This window comes from Mchenga conophoros, linkage group LG7 (assembly GCF_057382185.1).
Source record: "Mchenga conophoros isolate Kocher_MC1m ecotype Shallow Benthic linkage group LG7, M_conophoros_male_GT1.1, whole genome shotgun sequence".
NCBI lineage: Eukaryota > Metazoa > Chordata > Actinopteri > Cichliformes > Cichlidae > Mchenga > Mchenga conophoros.
Window position 1 is genome coordinate 23022145 of NC_140532.1, and position 18121 is coordinate 23040265.

Sequence of the window (18121 nt, forward strand, 5' to 3'; positions counted from 1 at the left end):
AAGATTTTGTATGTGTGTGTGTGTGTACCACTTTATAATGAGCTTTATCACGAGCTGGCCATAACAGTTCATTTCAGACACAGGGGGCACTCCTTACACTGCCATTCATGAAAACATCATAGCGCTTCTAATAAAAGCACCATTATATCGAATGAATATCTGTTCATCATCACATCAGGTCATAGATTCCTGGGTCTAAAAATAATAACTATTATTATTATTATTATTTTATTTTTCATTTTTTTTAATTGGAAACTGACTGGGCTGATCTAATAGAAAGTGGAAGCTTGTCCCACAGCATTGAAGATAAAAACAGTGATAGGACGGTCCTCATTATTTTAAGAAAAATGTGCCAGTACTTTGATTTCAGGAGGATTTGTCCACACTAAGGGGTTAAAAGTAGTGAGATGAAAAGTGTGCCTATACCATACAGAGATCACAAAGTATATTGGGGTTTGTTTGTTTTTTGATTGGATGGGATTTTGGATCAAATGGGAAGCCAGTGAGTTTATAGGGCCTAGCACTTGCATTTCTTTCCTCCTTCAGTAATAAAATACTTACATACAATAACCATATCCAACTTCTTAATAGCAATGAACTGGTCTGCATTGGTGCATCATATCTTTATTCTCTTCCCCCTCCTGCCCCCCCCCCCCCCTCTTTCTTAAATAGATAACTATCATATCTGATATCATATCTCACAGTACAATAATATTGAATGGGTTGCATTGTTGTATTTTGTCATGTTTCTCAGGTCTTTGTCTGAATTTCTACGAACATTATTGCTAAGGATTGTCTTATTGCATTGGAGTCACACTGGGTTAAATATGTACACTTGGGTTTTAAGGGGTATTTATTATTTTCTTCTTTTTTTTGGGTTGTATGGAAGCCCCAAACGCAATTTCATTGTTCTTGACAATGACAATAAATAAATAAATACTAAATACTAAAAATACTAAATTTATTATCCTGAAAAACTAAATATGACTCCCACAGTAAAACTTCAGCTTTCATGTAACTGATATTATACCTAAAAAGAAGATGCCGCAGTTGTAAATATGATGTTTTCCAAAAGGTTGACACTATTTCATGTACTGCGTCGTCCCACTCACACATACCTTTTGTTGTTTCCTTCGTCTCTCCCTGCTTTTCTGCTCCTTAAAGATGCAGTAGGGAGAAATTTAGAAAGTGTATTTGTTAGAGGTATCCCATGGTAAAAACCTAACTAAGTGAATCCTAAAGTTCCCTGCTAAATCAACTGCACCATGCATGCGGACTAACCCTTAACATGGACTTGGTAGAGAGCAGGTGTACAGAAGGCTTTAAATGTTTTTATCTCTGAAAACAGGGACTGTTTCTGGCCTTAAATGTTGCCGTAAGAGCAGTAAGAGTGAAGTTGTGGGGCAGGCCACTGAACAGTAAATGTTTTTTCTAAATCTGAGTTCAACCCTTGGACATAAGAGTGTGATTTTTTTTCCCAATTCCTGTCTGATATGAGCGGGATGCTCAGATTTTACTGAAGCAGGAAAATGCTGTGCACATGTTTTATGCCGTCTTGGAAAATGAACCATTTGCATATTCATCGTCTGAAGGAAGCACATTTGATTTTGTATTCGATTTTTTTTACGAGACAAGTTATTACTTTTGTACATTTGAAGGGAATATTTAGACTGTTAATTCCCTCTGGCTACATGTCTTTTCCCACCCATTACTGGCAATCTCAGTACATACAAAAAAACAAAAAACCATGAGCACACAAAGTGAAATTCAAATCCAGTTTAATTAGTCAAGAAAACAACAGCTTGCGAGCAGAATGAGAACAAAACTAGAGTGGGCTCGAAGTCCCATTCGAGGCTTCAGAGAGGAGAGGCGGGGAGATGGAGCTGGTACTCCTCAGTTGCTGAACAGAGCCAAACAATCTTTGCTAAAGTTTCCGTTTGTTTCGGGGCTTCCTTCGAGCCAGCTGGGTGGGGTTCACCACAAAAGACACTTCAGTGACTGCCAGAGCGATCTGACAATCAGAGGGAACTTTGTATTTTTCTTTGATGGATGACTTGGTTGGTGCTATGTGTGGCCTGGCTGACTTCTTTCCATCCATCTAGTGTTTCACATTTGGTGAAGTAGACTATGAATTATTTGCAAACACTAGTTCACTCTTTTTCTGTTCACCGTCCACATTAGGTCCTCTGGAAAATATCTTCTGATAGTTTCACTACCCCGTTTTCACTCCCCAGTCGATCTCAAGTCCATCTGATCAGAACTGTCAGCTTTAAGGGAAATAGTCACGCAGCTCTGGAATAAAGAGTTCAAAGTTGGGCTGCTGGAAATGTGTTCAATCAATGTTTTTTTTCTTTTTTTTTCTTTTTTTCCATACAGTTCAGTCTGAAACAAGAAGCTGATGAGGTGTGTGCTGCTGTGAGTTTCGTAGTCCAGCTGGCTCACAGTGGTCCTTTCTCTGATCTGCAGAGAGAGATGGAAAACATCAAATATGTCAGAGTGAGGTCTGGGGGCTTCACAAGAAACAATATCATCAGCTTCATGTATCCAGTAACTGCAGTGTAATAGCAAAACAATGGTTTTGTATTATGAACAATACACTGTGGGCTACAAGGGTACTTTCAACAGGTAAAAACATGCTAAATACATAATTTATTTCATGCTCAGCTCTCATAATGAACACGAATATGAAAGTTTAACAAAGCTGTTGCTGCCGATGATAGTTTTGGCCTCATAAGCGTTTAATTCTCTTTTATTTATTACAGTGTCGTCCTACCTGTTTGATTTGCCTGTATTAGTTTTCTTGTCTTCTGTCTTTCCACTTCCTGTTTTATTTTGGTAATTGCTTTTCTTGTGGCTTCACTTCATCTTTCTTTTCCATCCTTTGCGTCTGTTTCCCCTGCCCTTGTTATCTTTCACCTGTCTTTGACTGTTCAGCCTGCCCTTTTCCTGTTTTGTTTCCCTGCTGCTTTTTAGACTTCTAAGATCTCGAAGAAATGATTCATCAGTTAAAAGCTTGCACCTCTTTACTTGAACCCATTCACACCAAACTATTCAAATCAGTATATCACTGTTTTACAAATCCTTTAGTAAATATTATCAGCAGCTCTCTGCAGACCTGCACTTTCCATATTTCTCACAAATGTGCTGTAATCACACTGCCGCTCAAGAAAAATGACTTAGTAATTGGTAATTCATAATTACAGACCTATTTCTAATCTTTCTTTCCTCAGCAGAATATTTGAAAACATACTTTGCAAACAACTAAATGGAGAATTCAACTTGAAGTGTTTGTGATAAGTACCAATCAGGATTTAGATCCACAGAAATGGTCACGCTAAAGTCATCAGTGAGCTGAAGCTCAACAGTGATTCACAGAGTTTCAGTCCCAACATAGAATTTCCTTTTAAATCCTACTATTAGTTCACACAGGTCTCAATGGTCTGTCCCCCTGGTACAGCTCTCACTTGTTCACTGTTTACAACCCAGTCAGACCTCTCAGGTCATCAGGTGGAGAACTTTTAAATGTTCCTAGAATCACATCAAAGTATTCTGAAGATGCTTCCAGTTGTTCTGTTCTTTGGAACAGGCTGCCTGCTGACCTGAGATTAATTGCCTCTATGCATTCAAATTAAAAAATAGACTCATTTTATTTTGCCATTTTCTCTCCCTTAAGGCTTTTTAAACCTACACAGGTTTTTATGCTTTTATCTTCAATTCAATTCAATTCAATTCAATTCAATTCAATTCATATCACAATAGTCAATTTTATATTATACAGTAAAGACCCCACAATAATACAGAGAAAACCTCAACAACCAGATGTCCCCCCTATGAATAAGCACTTGGTGACAGTGGGAAGGAAAAACTCCCTTTTAACAGGAAGACACCTCCTAGAAAATTGGATAAGCGGTCACACGAAGTAGGCTATTAACTCATTAAATTAGCCAAGGGTTCCCCTTGGACGCTCACATGAAAGAGTTTATGTTATAATTATGGATAAGTGCACTGGCAACAAAGTAGCTAATTTTACAAATTGTGAGAAAAATATGAAGAGGTTGTATTGATAATGCTGACTGTCTCATACTACTGTCAACAACATGAGTGGTACGAGAGGAAAAGCAGTGTGCAGCAGTCTAGCTTTAAAAGTGCTGTTTGGATGTGCGTTTGCACTTTAAGCATTTTGGTCACCGAGACTAGGATCATCTATCCATGAAAAAAAAATAAATAAATTTGTTTGTTGCCAACTTGAAAAGATAAGAATTTATATTTCTTACTGATCAACAGGGAAACACGAAGACATTAGATGCTAATGAAAACCTTCTATCTGTGCTCAGAGGTCAGAGGGATCCTCCAGGAATAGTGATGCTATGATTGTTTTGTAGGCAGGGATTTCATAGCTGCTGATCTGTAATCTAGAACGCGACCTCAGTCCCAGTACCCACCCAGTACCCTATTAAGAAGTGAACTTTTTAGTGCAGATAACCGAGGGTTACCCAGATAAGATGAAATCCTGCTTTGTATTAAAGGCCTCTGATGGTCAGAGATCAGTGCACTGTTTTTTCCATAGCCATAAACAAAAACATGCTGCAGTTCTATGATGAATGCAATCCTTTATTTGCTCACAGAAGCCACAGAAGTTTGTGTTTTTACATAAAATTTGTATTTCAAATAATGTTCTGAGCAACGTGTGCTGTTCAGTAACTATAACAACAACTGCACTGCATTGAAAGCAACTCACAGAAATGTAACCTAAAAACTTTAACACTTGTTTTAAAAAACTCAGGAGAATAATTAATATTTAATTCTCCCAATTGGAGTGTAGATGAATTTACCTGCTCTCTATACTTTATTTACTTCTGCTTTACTTTCACCAAAGGTTGTTTTCTCACAACAAAGCACAATTTTATTTCCAAGTTTGTGTTCAGTGGAACACAAACATGTTTTTATTTTTATTATTTTTCACAATAAAATGTTCTTTGTAGTGTTTTTTTTTATTATTATTTTTATGCTTTTTTTAATCTACATGTTAATCAGCTGCTTGAAGGTGGAAAAACACACATGTGCAGTCGTCCAGTGGTCACATTCATGAAAACTCAAAAAGGAAAAAGATTAAAAAAAAAACATCCTACATCAACAAAGCTACTTGGATCTCGAGAGAACATTTATAAAGAGTTACAACCTTACGAAGCCAAAAAGCTTTCACTGTATCCATTTTATCAAAATTACAGGGTTGGGGCCACATATCTAAAGTAGACTCCCATTTTAGAGAGCTCCAAGCAAAACATGCAGCATATGACAAACATCTGTCTGCATTTGTAATAAAGTTACCTCATTTTTAACCTGAGTTAACAATATACTTGCCTAAAACCTTGAATACTCTGGTGTTTATGTCCCTGAATACATAAAGATGTTTCTTTTTTGAAAACAAATGATATCTGCAAGATTTTTCAACATTAACTGGAAGATCAGAAATCATTCACAAGTAACTCTCAGCTTCCAGTGTCCAATCGTGCAGGGCGATGGTGTGTATTTTACTGCTGTAGTAGTACAATTAGTATCATAATGATATGTTGGGCCGCTGGTGGCTTTTGGGAATGTTTCTGACCTTGAAAACTTCATATTTGTGGATTGCCTGCTTTCAGCTTTCCTCAAACCCTTTGCACTCATAGCCCAACACCGCTCACATGCCCATCTAGGGGTTTACAAAAGGCAGAGCCCAGGATGTAGTTCCACAGGATTTATGTGACTACAGTTAACAACTTTATAAAGAGTTCTACAGATAAGGACAGAATTATTATGATTATTCTCTGGCAGCACGGTGTTTAGAACTGTTGCCTCACAGCAAGAAGGTCTTGACTTGACCCTACCATCTGGCTGGAGTCTTTCTGTGTGGAGTTCCCCGTGTTTGTATGGGTTCTTTCCGGGTACTCCGGCTTCCTCCCACAGTCCAAAGACATGTTAGGTTAATTGGTGATTCTAAATTGCCCATAGGTGTAGATGTGGGTGCGAAGACTGACAACCTGTACAGTGTGTACCCCGCCTCTCGTCCTATTGTAGTTGGGATAGGCTTCAGTCCCCCCACGACTAGAACCAGAACAGCAGCGATGGGTCATTTTGTCATGTATGTAAAGCTTAAATTCTCTCTAATAACAAGCAAGAATACACGAGTTTAAGTGGAGTTACAGGGTTGCAGTGCAGAGAACATCTCCAACCACAATGAATATGTTGTCCCATTGTAACGCTCCCATTATTACAGCACTGGACAGTATATCTGACAGTGAGGGAGAAATACTTGCAATGTTGGAAGCTTTATCCAGCGTTTTAATGGCTGGAATAAACATTTTTGCTTTGCTTAAGACCCTTGAGCCTTGCTTAGCACATTGCAAAGTACACACTGTACTAATTAATTCTGTGTGAATCACAAAAAGTGATCTGGAAGCTCATATTTCTTTAAGCACAGCGCACTCCCTTAGTTTTACTACTGATAAATTTCATAAAAGCAAACATATTAATCTTCCTAAAGTAGCCAAGAAGATATCCTTTGGGGACCAATATCAAGCAGAGAATTATTAATCAGTTACTTCAAAGAAAAAGCCGTACTCAGAACCACACTAAAGCTTTACATGCCTATACTGATTTATACTTTGATATAGTGGATAGTCAGTGTCCAAAAAGTTGATTCTGTTCATCTGGACGTAGCGTTTTGTGGGAGAAACGTTTCGTCACTCATCCAAGTGACTTCTTCAGTCTCAGCTGACTGCAGGTTTCATCTTATAAACAGTACATTTGCATAATGACTGAAACCAGCCCAGTGAAGGAACAATGGGCTGGGAGGTCAGTTCCTTAATCTTAATTATGCAAATTCTCATGACCATTGATCAACAACCACTGATCAAAGCCCACTGATCAATGGCCATGAGTACCGTTCACAGACAGTTAGGGAATGGCTGCAATCACAGCATTGTATGATGGCGAAAGATGTACCCTTAGGCCCCCTCCTCGATTCACAGATGGTCTTTCCCTTTTCACGTAAGATTAAGGAACTGACCTCCCAGCCCATTGTTCCTTCACTGGGCTGGTTTCAGTCATTATGCAAATGTACTGTTTATAAGATGAAACCTGCAGTCAGCTGAGACTGAAGAAGTCACTTGGATGAGTGACGAAACGTTTCTCCCACAAAACGCCACGTCCAGATGAACAGAATCAACTTTTTGGAGATTTACTTGGGCCAGAATGTTTGCAAAATAATCTTGAAAGGAAATTCTGAAATTTCACACAATTACAATTTTTCTGAACGGAAATATACAGAAGAAATGTATTACTGCAAAGATACCGGCCTCCCTATGTCAGATGTTACACTGACATATTCACACAGTAGATCAGTATTAAGTATTACTGCAGCCAGAGATGTTGATCATAAGGATTGATTTTTGATTGAGCCATCTATAAAGCCAAGTAACATGCATGCATAGCAAATTTAAATATTGGGGTTGAAAATGATTTTTTGAGGCAAACACACCAAAGGGTTGAAATTTAGGTTTGTTTCAAATCACATTTGACTGTTGCTTCACTACAAGATGGTAACAGCTGAAATAAAAGTTACGGCTCTCCCACCATTCATTTAGATAGGACAGGTGCTACCAAAGCTGGTTTCACAAATGAATTTCAGACCATTTTTTAAGACCTGTTTCAGTCTGCATGCCAGGTTGAATGAGACATATAGTACAAAGCACTCTGAGTGTTCAAGTAGAGTAGAAAAGCCCTATACACCAATCAGGCATAACATTATGACCACAGACAGGTGAAGTGAATAGCACTGAGTATCTCTCCATCATGGCACCAGTTAGTGGGCGGGATATATATTAGAGAGCAAGTGAACATTTTCTCCTCAAAGCTGATGTGTTAGAAGCAGGAAAAATGGGCAAGAGTAACAATTTGAGCAAGTTAGACAAGCTTCAGATTGTGATGGCTATGTGACTGGTTCAGAGCATCTCCAAAACTGCAGCTCTTGTGGGGTGTTCTCAGCCTGTAGTGGTCAGTATCTATCAAAGGTGTTCCAAGGAAGAAACAGTGGTAAACTAGCAACAGGGACACGGGAGGCCAAAGCACACTGATACATAGGAGGATTGAAGGCTGCACGTGTGGGCCGATCAAACAGACAAGCAACTGTGGCTCAAACTGCTGAAAAGGTTAATGCTGCTGGTAGAAAGGTGTCAGAATACACAGTGCATCACAGTTTGTTATGTATGGGATAGCCACAGTCATATCCAAAGAGACCCCTGTCCTCCACTGAAAGCACTAACAATGGGCACCTGAGTATAAAAACTGGATCACAAAGCAACATCACGTGGATGCTGGTGTCCATGTGCATCTGTGGGACGTGCCGGACAAACAAGTCTGCTTGCAACTTACAGGACTTAAAGGCTCTGTGCTAGCGTCATGGTGCCAGATACCACAGCACACCTTTACGGCCTTGACAGGTCCAGCACAATATTAGGCAGGTGGTCATAACGTTATGCCCGATCAGTGCATAAGAAGCAATCCATTTACTATTTACTATTTAAATCAGCGCAATCTAACCACACAAAGACTTAATATGGGGAGGCTTGCATGTTTAAGTGAGGTTAAAGTGAGGTCCAAATTTTCACATGTCTGTTAAGTACTGGAAAAGTTCAGGTCTAAAATGCAGATGCTTAAGATGCCTGTCAAGCGGTAAAACCTTGTGCAAAGTCTGTAAAATATTCAGTCTGATTAATATGTGGCTAAGAGATTCCCACATTTATGCCTGAATGTCACATAATGTGGAAAACACACTAAACTTTTCTCTGCAGGAATTTTAAATTCGCAACGTCTTGTTAGGGACTCTCGTGTCTGCATGTGGACATATTTGGGATGATCCTGGGCGCTCACTTGTATACCTTCCTATTATTTAAGTGCATGGTTTAGTTCAAACTGTCAGACCGTGTGTCTGGAGCTGTAATTCACCGTCATCAGAATATTACCTCTTACTGAGGCTGCCTCTCGGTGCTGCCATTAAGATGGCCCCCCTCATAGTCCAGCTGGCACAGGATCATGTTGTTCTTGAGGAAAAACTTGTCTCCCACGCAAAATCTGCAGAGAGAAATCAAAATATGGAACTGGGTCTTGGTTCTTGCTACAGCCGAAGTGAATGATGAGGTCCCAGAGGAGCATTTCAGGCATATTTTCAGCATACATCTGTAGCAATGATGCTTAGAAATTTAATCTTGCATGACTGCTGCCTGATTAACTGTCTGAGTGATATACAAAGTCTTTAACCCCTTGAAGTTTTTCAAGTGAAGGGGATTTCATTGCATTGTGATTACGGTGCACTGCTAATATGCTCTTAATGACCAGTGAGCTCACCAGTACATCTCCGAGATAAGTCAACTGAATTTGATCTCCCTGGCTAATTGCTACCCTAATCTTACCTCTGGCGGCAGAGCTGACAGGCAAAGCAGTCTAAATGGTAGACGTTGTCTCTGGCTCTCATCACCATCTCAAAGGCAGGGATCAGCTTACTGCAGGCTGCACAGTTCCCCGTCACCCCAAAGAGCCTGCAGAGGGAGAGAGGGCAACAAACAGGCCTGTAATCTGGACAAACACAGATACATTTCAGCCAGGAGCTGCAGAAGGAAAAAAAACACTGAACTAGAGGACAAAAGGTAGCCTGTGTGTCCCAGAGAGCATCACAGATGATGCTCGAGCACCGTTCGCAAATAATCACTTCAATTACTGATTTATAGCGGTGAACCGCACTGCGTTTCCTGATTATTGATGGCTGTTTCCACTCCCCCTAATGCAGAGCCCACATTATATACATATAAGTGCAGCCAAGTGTGAAAAACCATTCAAATCGCGCCTCTAGTAGTAATTATGAGGAGATGATAGTATGAGCTTCTCATAATAAGATCTGGAGCTGTGTCATTAAGCTATGGCTGCAACTAACCATTAAGTTTATTATCAACCAATCTGCAGACTCGACAGTCAAAAAGCTGGAATGTGAGCGAAAGGCAAGAAAAGCTTGAATTTCTGCAGAAAACGTTTCATGTTTTTACTTGTCAAATGGCATGTATGATTAATTGTTTCAGCTTTGTTGCCAAAATTAGTCCAGACACCCCATGTGGACAGATAATGAGAAAACCACAGGGTTTGTAATGCATCACACAAACTCCAGTAAGTCAGTTAAAATCAGTTTTAGCTATATCACAACAAATAATCACCTCAAAGCTCTTTATGTTGCGTAGTAAAAATTGCATGAAAACCCCAACAGTCACACGACCCCCTATTAGCAGCACTTGGTGATAGTGGGAAGGAAAAACTCTTTTATTCGGAAGACACCTCCAGCATCCGGGTTGGACAGATATCTGCTGTGATCAGTGATCAGTATTAGCAATACACTGAATACCTCTTAGCCTATGATATGTTCTTTCTCCATTTCCTCCATTTATTTACAATAGTTCAGCATTAAAGGTTCATTTTTAAAATCTGGTTAGCTCATCAACAGCTGATTATACTATAAAATGTCTCCAACAACGTCTGATATGTTCTGACATTACAGTTTTTCTCTTAAATGTTTTTCATTTGGTAAATGTCCCATAAATTCAGAACCTAAACTATGTCCCTAACCCTACATAGGTCGGCAACAATCTGAGGCATGTTAAGAGGTTAGAGGTATAGCACTACAGTTAGCAAGCCTGGAAAAAAGTCAGTACACTCCATTGTTTTAACAGTGTTGCTCTGCCAACACTGGGTGAAGGTAGGGTTACAACTTTCCATCTATTCTCTTCAAACATCTGTTATTTCTGCACTAATCTTTTTTCTTCACATATGTGAGCGTTCAGAATATCAAATGTGAGAGTTTTCATAAACTGGATATGAGCTCTATCACTAATGCATTACTGCTGATAGAGAGCAGCAAAATAGAGATTAACTGATATGAAAATGTCACGATTTATATGAAATGTCAGTTGCTTTAAGAAGAAAGTCAATTTATTACTCTCTTCTGAAACCCCAAATTTATCTGGCAACTTTTGAACCTTGTCCTCAGACCACCTGAGAACAAACTGTGTTGCTATAAATGCTTTGTGCTGGCCAGCTGCAGATGGCCTCACCGCTTATTCACCTCTAACAGAATGACCAAATAACTCCCCAAGAGCCCGGCACACACGAAGACAAGTGGCTGCTGCTGATTTCCATATTCCATTAGAGGCCAAATAGAAAAAGGGGGCTTTGGAGGAACCCTTATGGAAAAAGGTCATCCATGTAATAAGGGAGAAAAGCACTGAGCAGCCCTGGATTACAGATGGAAAACGTCATCAAATGAGTGACCAACGTGAGAACAAAAGTGAGACCTAATTAACAGAATGTTCTGATCTAACGAGCTCGAGTCAGGCACCTGGTGGGTTTTTTTCCTGCTCCTTAACGAGGCTACGAAGCTCAATGCTAATTCTCTACAAATGGTCCAATTAAAAGAAATCACATGGTTTTAATCCCACTCTTCAAAGGCCTTTGGTCTGCACCCTTGCAATGATGAGGAAAACAGGAGGCAATCTAGCCAATTTAACTGTCAAAAGGGGTTTTGGTCTCCTAAGTGCAGTGCAGCTAATGAGCGACTTAGCTCCAACCAAATCCAGCTGGATTGTACATGAGACTAACACATGAGTTCAGCAATGTGGCTGCGATATCAGGAGTTCTCTTGCTGACCTGACACCAGATATCATTATTTCTAGGCAAGAAAAAGCAGAGGCATATAACTCTGAGTGGAGCCCGTTGATGCAGACAAGGTTTGTTTAGAAAAGGTTGATGGTTTTAAAAAGGCTAAGGTAGAAATCTATTTAAACCCCAAGTACATTGAAACATACTTACCTGTATAGTCATCCTGGACCAAATCATAGTCACAAAAGGTGCAGAATAACTTCAGATATTGTACAGATGGCCGTGCACCGTAATCATGAGGTGGCCAAACCCTGAAGGAGATCCTGCTTTATAGTCAGTTTTACTCTAATTGGGGCAAGAACTTGGTAAATTAATAACATGGGAACATAAAGGGAACTTAAGGCAAGCGTATCAAACCATGAACTCACTAGGAAAATTTTTATTGAGGAAAAAATTAAGCAGTGTCATGTCTTGATGCATGCTTAGTCATCCATGTAAGATAATCCCAAAAAGTTGATTCTGTTCATCTGGATGTAGTGCTTTCAGTCCAGATGAACACCTGCTTTGGCTTCATTTTTCACACCTGCAGTCTGTGGTGCTGCTCCTTGATGAAACTATCCACTTTGTATGAGTTTATAAAATCATTAGTTATTATTATTCTTTGATTCTCTTTTTCTCTTCTCTTTTTTTCTTCTCTCCCTCCCCTCACCCCTGCCCAGTCACAGCAGATGGCCGACCCTCCCTGAGCTGGTTCTGCCAGAGGTTTCTTCCTGTTAAAAGGGAGTTTTCCTTTCCCACTGTCGCCAAGTGCTTACTCATAGGGAGTTGTCTGATTGTTGAGGTTTTCTCTCTATCATTGAAGGGTCTTTAACTTATAACAAAAATTGAGTTGTTTGTGATTTGGCACTATCTAAATAAAAGTGTATTGAAATTGAAAAGCATCAACTGTTCATTCTACTGAAGTACCAACACAAACTTGATAAAACGTCATATCCACAGCATAATCACAGCTAATATCACCCTTTAAAGACTGATGTCTCCAGCTACATGTCTTCTTAGGACGAAATTAACCATTATCAAAGCCCATGTTAAGAACTATAAGAGACAACGGAAACATTTACAAAGTGCAAGCTTCACTGTTCTGCCTTTTCTTTCTTATGCTGCATACAAGATGCTTATGTCTGTGCAAGTTTACTGCAGACAGCTGATGTTCTTATTTGTGCTCTTGAACCCATAAACCTCAAAACTAGTCCATGTTTGGATAATGTAACCGTTAACCCTGTCACCCTGCAGGATAAACCCTTTCACAGGGAAAAACAAACAAGTATTTTTCCACAAGACTGTAACGCAGAGTCAAAATATGGTGACTCAAAACATTCCCTCTCAAGCACACCACATCCAAACACTGTCAAATGATGCTTGGACAGATTTAATTTATTTACTGACGTGTTGGCGATTGTGGACACTTGATTGCCTGTGAGGGCCACTTGCTTCACTTTGATATCGTAGTACCATTCTCTAAGAAAAACGCTCACATTTCACATATGGGAGCCGTACCTCAGGTAGTCTCTGCGGCAAAGGATGAGGTTGGCCCGGGTGTAGAGTGTGGAGCCCAGCCGGCCCAAGCGGCAGTCACAGCAGGCACACTTCAGACAGTCCTCATGCCAGTATCTGTCTAACGCCTGAAGCATGAAGCGGTCCCGTATCTTCCCATTACAGCCGGCGCAGCCCCTCGGCTTTTCTCTGGACTGGAGGGACACAAGAGACACACCTGGCAGGAAAAAGGCCAAGAAACAGACAGACACAGAGACAGACACAGAGACAGACAGAGGAGATTCAGTGTTAGTTTTCTGTCAGGAATGAGACACAAAGAGTGAATGTCAATAAGGGCTTTTTCTGCAATCTATTTTTTTAATTGTTGCACATTAACAATATAATAGAGTATAATAGAGCATAATAGAGCATATATATATATATATATATATATATATATATATATATATATATATATATATATATATATATATATATATATATATAACACCCAGCACGCCCCTGCGGGCGGTTTATCCTTCAAGCTCGGGTCCTCTACCAGAGGCCTGGGAGCTTGAGGGTCCTGCGCAGTATCTTAGCTGTTCCCAGGACTGCGCTCTTCTGGACAGAGATCTCCGATGTTGTTCCCGGGATCTGCTGGATCCACTCGCCTAGCTTGGGAGTCACCGCACCTAGTGCTCCGATTACCACGGGGACCACCATTACCTTCACCCTCCACATCCTCTCGAGCTCTTCTCTGAGCCCTTGGTATTTCTCCAGCTTCTCGTGTTCCTTCTTCCTGATATTGCTGTCATTCGGAACCGCTACATCGATCACTACGGCCGTCTTCTTCTGTTTGTCTACCACCACTATGTCCGGTTGGTTAGCCACCACCATTTTGTCCGTCTGTATCTGGAAGTCCCACAGGATCTTAGCTCGGTCATTCTCCACCACCCTTGGGGGCATCTCCCACTTTGACCTCGGGACTTCCAGGTTATACTCGGCACAGATGTTCCTGTACACTATGCCGGCCACTTGGTTATGGCGTTCCATGTATGCCTTGCCTGCTAGCATCTTGCACCCTGCTGTTATGTGCTGGATTGTCTCTGGGGCATCTTTACACAGCCTGCACCTGGGGTCTTGCCTGGTGTGATAGACCCCAGCAGAGGGTCAGGCAAGTCCTGAGGAGTCAGCTGAATGGTAAGAACAAGATCCGGGCCATCAACACATACGCCCTGCCCGTGATCAGGTACCCTGCTGGGGTAATAAGCTGGCCAAAGGAGGCGATAGAAGCCACTGACATAAAGACAAGAAAGCTCCTTACCATGCATGGAGGGTTTCACCCCAAATCCAGCACCCTGAGGCTGTACGCTAAGCGGAAGGAAGGGGGCCGGGGACTGGTGAGTGTCAGCACCACAGTCCAGGATGAGACAACGAACATCCAAGAATATATATATATATATATATATATATATATATATATATATATATATATATATATATATACTTCATTAGGGAAGTCTGTGGGACATTTATCTCTATTTCTAGTTTTATGACATTGTAGGAGATGTGTTGTTTCCGTTTATATATAAGTAACCTGAAGCATGTTATTGGTTTAAAGCCTTTATGATTCTGTCAACATCATCAAAATCGACCTGATGTGGTAAAATAGTTGCTTGGGGTTGCATTGTGTTGCACAGGTGTGCCCATTAAAGTGGAAGTACTGAGTACCAGTTTAAGCAAGGGAACGTGTACTCACTCTCCTCCTTGTCCAGCACCATCCTTTAGGTAAACGGCAATAATCCAACAGTGGGAGAAATACCAGCCTTTACTCTCCTGCGTGGAAGAGCGGTAACAAACACTGAGGCCTGGACGCGCTGTTTGAACCTAGAGTCGCTCAAACTTCAGCTCCGCTCTTCATAGTCCCCGAAGAGAGAGCCGAGAGAAACAGCCGCGGAGTCGCTCTCTTTTCCCTCGCGCGTAAAAATAGCCCGTGGATGGATGAAAACAGCTTCTCGGAGTATCACCTTGCCCTGCAGTAGAGATGTCCCCAAATCAACAGTGGCTTAGCATTATCTTGGCTGATGTCAGTGCGTAAGTATTTCTCTATCTGCACAGGCTGCGGCTGTTCCCCTCAAATGAGCCCTCCTGCACACAACGAGCCTCCCCCCTCCTCTCTCTCTCTCTCTCTCTCTCCCCCCTCCTCTCTCTGTCTCTCTCTCTCACTGCAAAAAACTCCCAGAGTCAAATGTTTTTTTAACGCTGCGTGCTAATTATATAAAGTCATTATGTTCAGATCTGATAGTAACCGCCCCCTCCCTCTCCAAATCAATTATTCAATACACAGTCACACACCAGGACAGCCCGGGCCTGAGGTGTTTTAAAATGAGCTTATTCAACTCCAAGGACACCAATTATCTCCAGGGCGCCCTGTAGTCAAAGCTGTGGCTTTTCAGCACGACAGATGCAGAGCCTTTTTTGTGCGCGAACGTGCACAGGCGCGCGCCTGTTCAACGTGTTCATCCTTTATTAATGTACTTGGGGTGTTTTTTAAAGGTAATAGATTAGCTCGGACTAAGACTATACTGTATTACAGATACCATGAAAGGTATCTGTAATACAGTTTTCAAAACGAAATAGCCACACAGGTGATTAAATCTCCAGATGCCATAATCAGGAAATACTTAAAAAGATACCCTAATGCATTGACTCCGGGTTTCGAAATGAATACATCATTTTAGATGGCCTTGAACAGGGGAATATGGAATAAAAACATGATTAAACTGCTAAAAGCCCAACATCATTTCTTCTGGAGATTTTTAGTAATGCTTTAGAGATTGTAGGTTAGTGGGGGCGATGCCAATATAGATCACATAAAAAAGCTTGTCTATACCTTCAGTCTTCCATGAATATGACAGGAAATTGGAACCTATAAAAGAGCAATAAAGTAGCTGAAAGCTTCATAATAGAGCAATTACATACAGCAAGACCTTGTGGGAAAATTAAGAAGTTAATAGAACACAAAAAGCATAGACCATGCCAGAAAAGTAATGATCATACTTTGGGTCCCCGTGAGACTATGATCAGCATGTATGACATAAAAACATTAAAACAAAGGTGTGTCTACTAAAGAGTTTAGGGCTTGAGTAGGCTCACCTAAAGCTACATGCCGATTTTTTAAGGAAATCTAAGCTCTAGAAATTAGCTAAAACTGACAATGAAATTGGTAGTGCAGCCCAATGTGGAAATATTAAGCAAAAACCATAAAAATATACATCAGCTAAAGGTCACAATGACCTAATTGGCAAACCTATTACCACAGGTTGTTAATAGGTGATAAGCAGTGGTTCTCAAACTGGTGGGGAATAGAGCCGCTGCATGCAGACAAATGTTCTGTGGCGCATACATATGATACACATGGTAACATTAATGAAATAAAGTGCTCAGATCCTATCCAGGCTATCATACTAATGTATCAATGCATTTGTCAGCAGACTGGCTGCTATAACCTTCTGACTCCTCGAGTATAATAGTGATATCGTAAGCAAGGAGTCATTAAAAATGAAGAGAATATGTTGTGGCCAGATGCTGTTAATTAAATGCACTTGATTAACTTAGCTGATGTTTTGGCAGTTTGCTGGACTGTAGTATTCAGGTGTGTGAACACAATGAGAAGGAAGAAAGACATCAGCAATTGCTTAACCGACAGTGTTGCTGCCAGTCTGCAAAGGGTTATAAAGCCATTTGCAAATAATCTCAAGTCCGTCGTTCTATAGTGAGAAAGATTATTCGGAACTGGAAAACACTTGATATAGGTGTCAATTTTCCCAGGATTGGACATCCCATCAATTTAACGCCAAGATCAGACCATGCAATGTTAAGTGGAACTGCAAAAACCCAAGAGCCACATCTCACTGTACAGACCTCAGTTAGCATGTTAAATGTTAAAATGACACTACAATTAGAAAAAGACTGAATAAATATGGCTTGTTTTGGAAGGGTTGTCAGGGGGAAAGCCTTGTCTAGCTTATGTTTGCAAAGTTCTCAGCAAGACTTCTTGTAAGAGGAGACCAAAATGAAGATATTAATTGATGCACAGCATGAAAACCAACCACAGGATATCAACACAAACACCTCATACTGACTGTTAAGTACATTGGTGGAGAGAAGATGATGTGGGCTTTTTCATAGCCACGGGACCTTGGCACTCAGTCACTGAGTTGGCCATGAACTCCTCTGTATACCAAAGCATTGTGAAGTCAAATGTGAGGCCATCTGTCTGACAGCTAAAGCTAGGCCAAAATTGGGGCATGCAAAAGGACAATGATTCCAAGCACAGCAGCAACTCTACAACAGAATAATGGGAAAAGAAAAACAATCAAGGTGTTGCAATGGCCCAGTCAAAGTCCAGACCTCAACCTAATTGAAAGCTGTTGGGGACCTTAAGAGAGCTGTGCACAAACAAATGCTCACAAACCTGAATGAACTGAAGAAATGTTGTAAAGAAGATTGGGCAAAAATTCTTCCACAACAATGTGAAAGACTGAAAAAGTCATACAGAAAATTATTACTTCAAGTTGCAGCTGCTAAAGATGTCTCTGCAAGCCACTGAATCATGGGGTGGACTCAGTTTTTCACAGGACAGCGTAGAGTCCTGTGAAAACTGTTTTTAAATGATTTTACAACATGAGAAAGAATCTTAAAACGAAGGCGTTCGATAAAGAACTGATTGATTTATTTGTGATACTATAGTATTGAAAGAGATGTCATATTGTGAATCAGTTATAGGACAATAAACTCAATGTAGTCATGAATCATACTGCAGGCATTTGAAGAAAACACATTTTTAAAGCCATTTAAGAACATCACTAAGAACAACAAATTGGTTTTGGATAGTCCTGCAACTTCCTCT

General features: G+C 40.5%; 1 protein-coding gene across 1 annotated transcript; it reads right to left on the reverse strand.

Moving 5' to 3' along the window:
* Positions 1–1761: 1761 nt before the first annotated feature.
* On the reverse strand, positions 1762–15352 carry LOC146570123 (rhombotin-1-like). Its single transcript, XM_085282963.1, has 5 exons — positions 14969–15352; positions 13234–13447; positions 9450–9575; positions 9003–9111; positions 1762–2460 (listed from the first exon to the last, which is right to left on the reverse strand). Exons 1-4 carry the CDS (start codon positions 14988–14990, stop codon positions 9006–9008), a joined length of 468 nt encoding a protein of 155 aa, XP_085139089.1. The 5' UTR covers positions 14991–15352; the 3' UTR covers positions 1762–2460; positions 9003–9005.
* Between the last annotated feature and the right edge of the window lie 2769 nt (positions 15353–18121).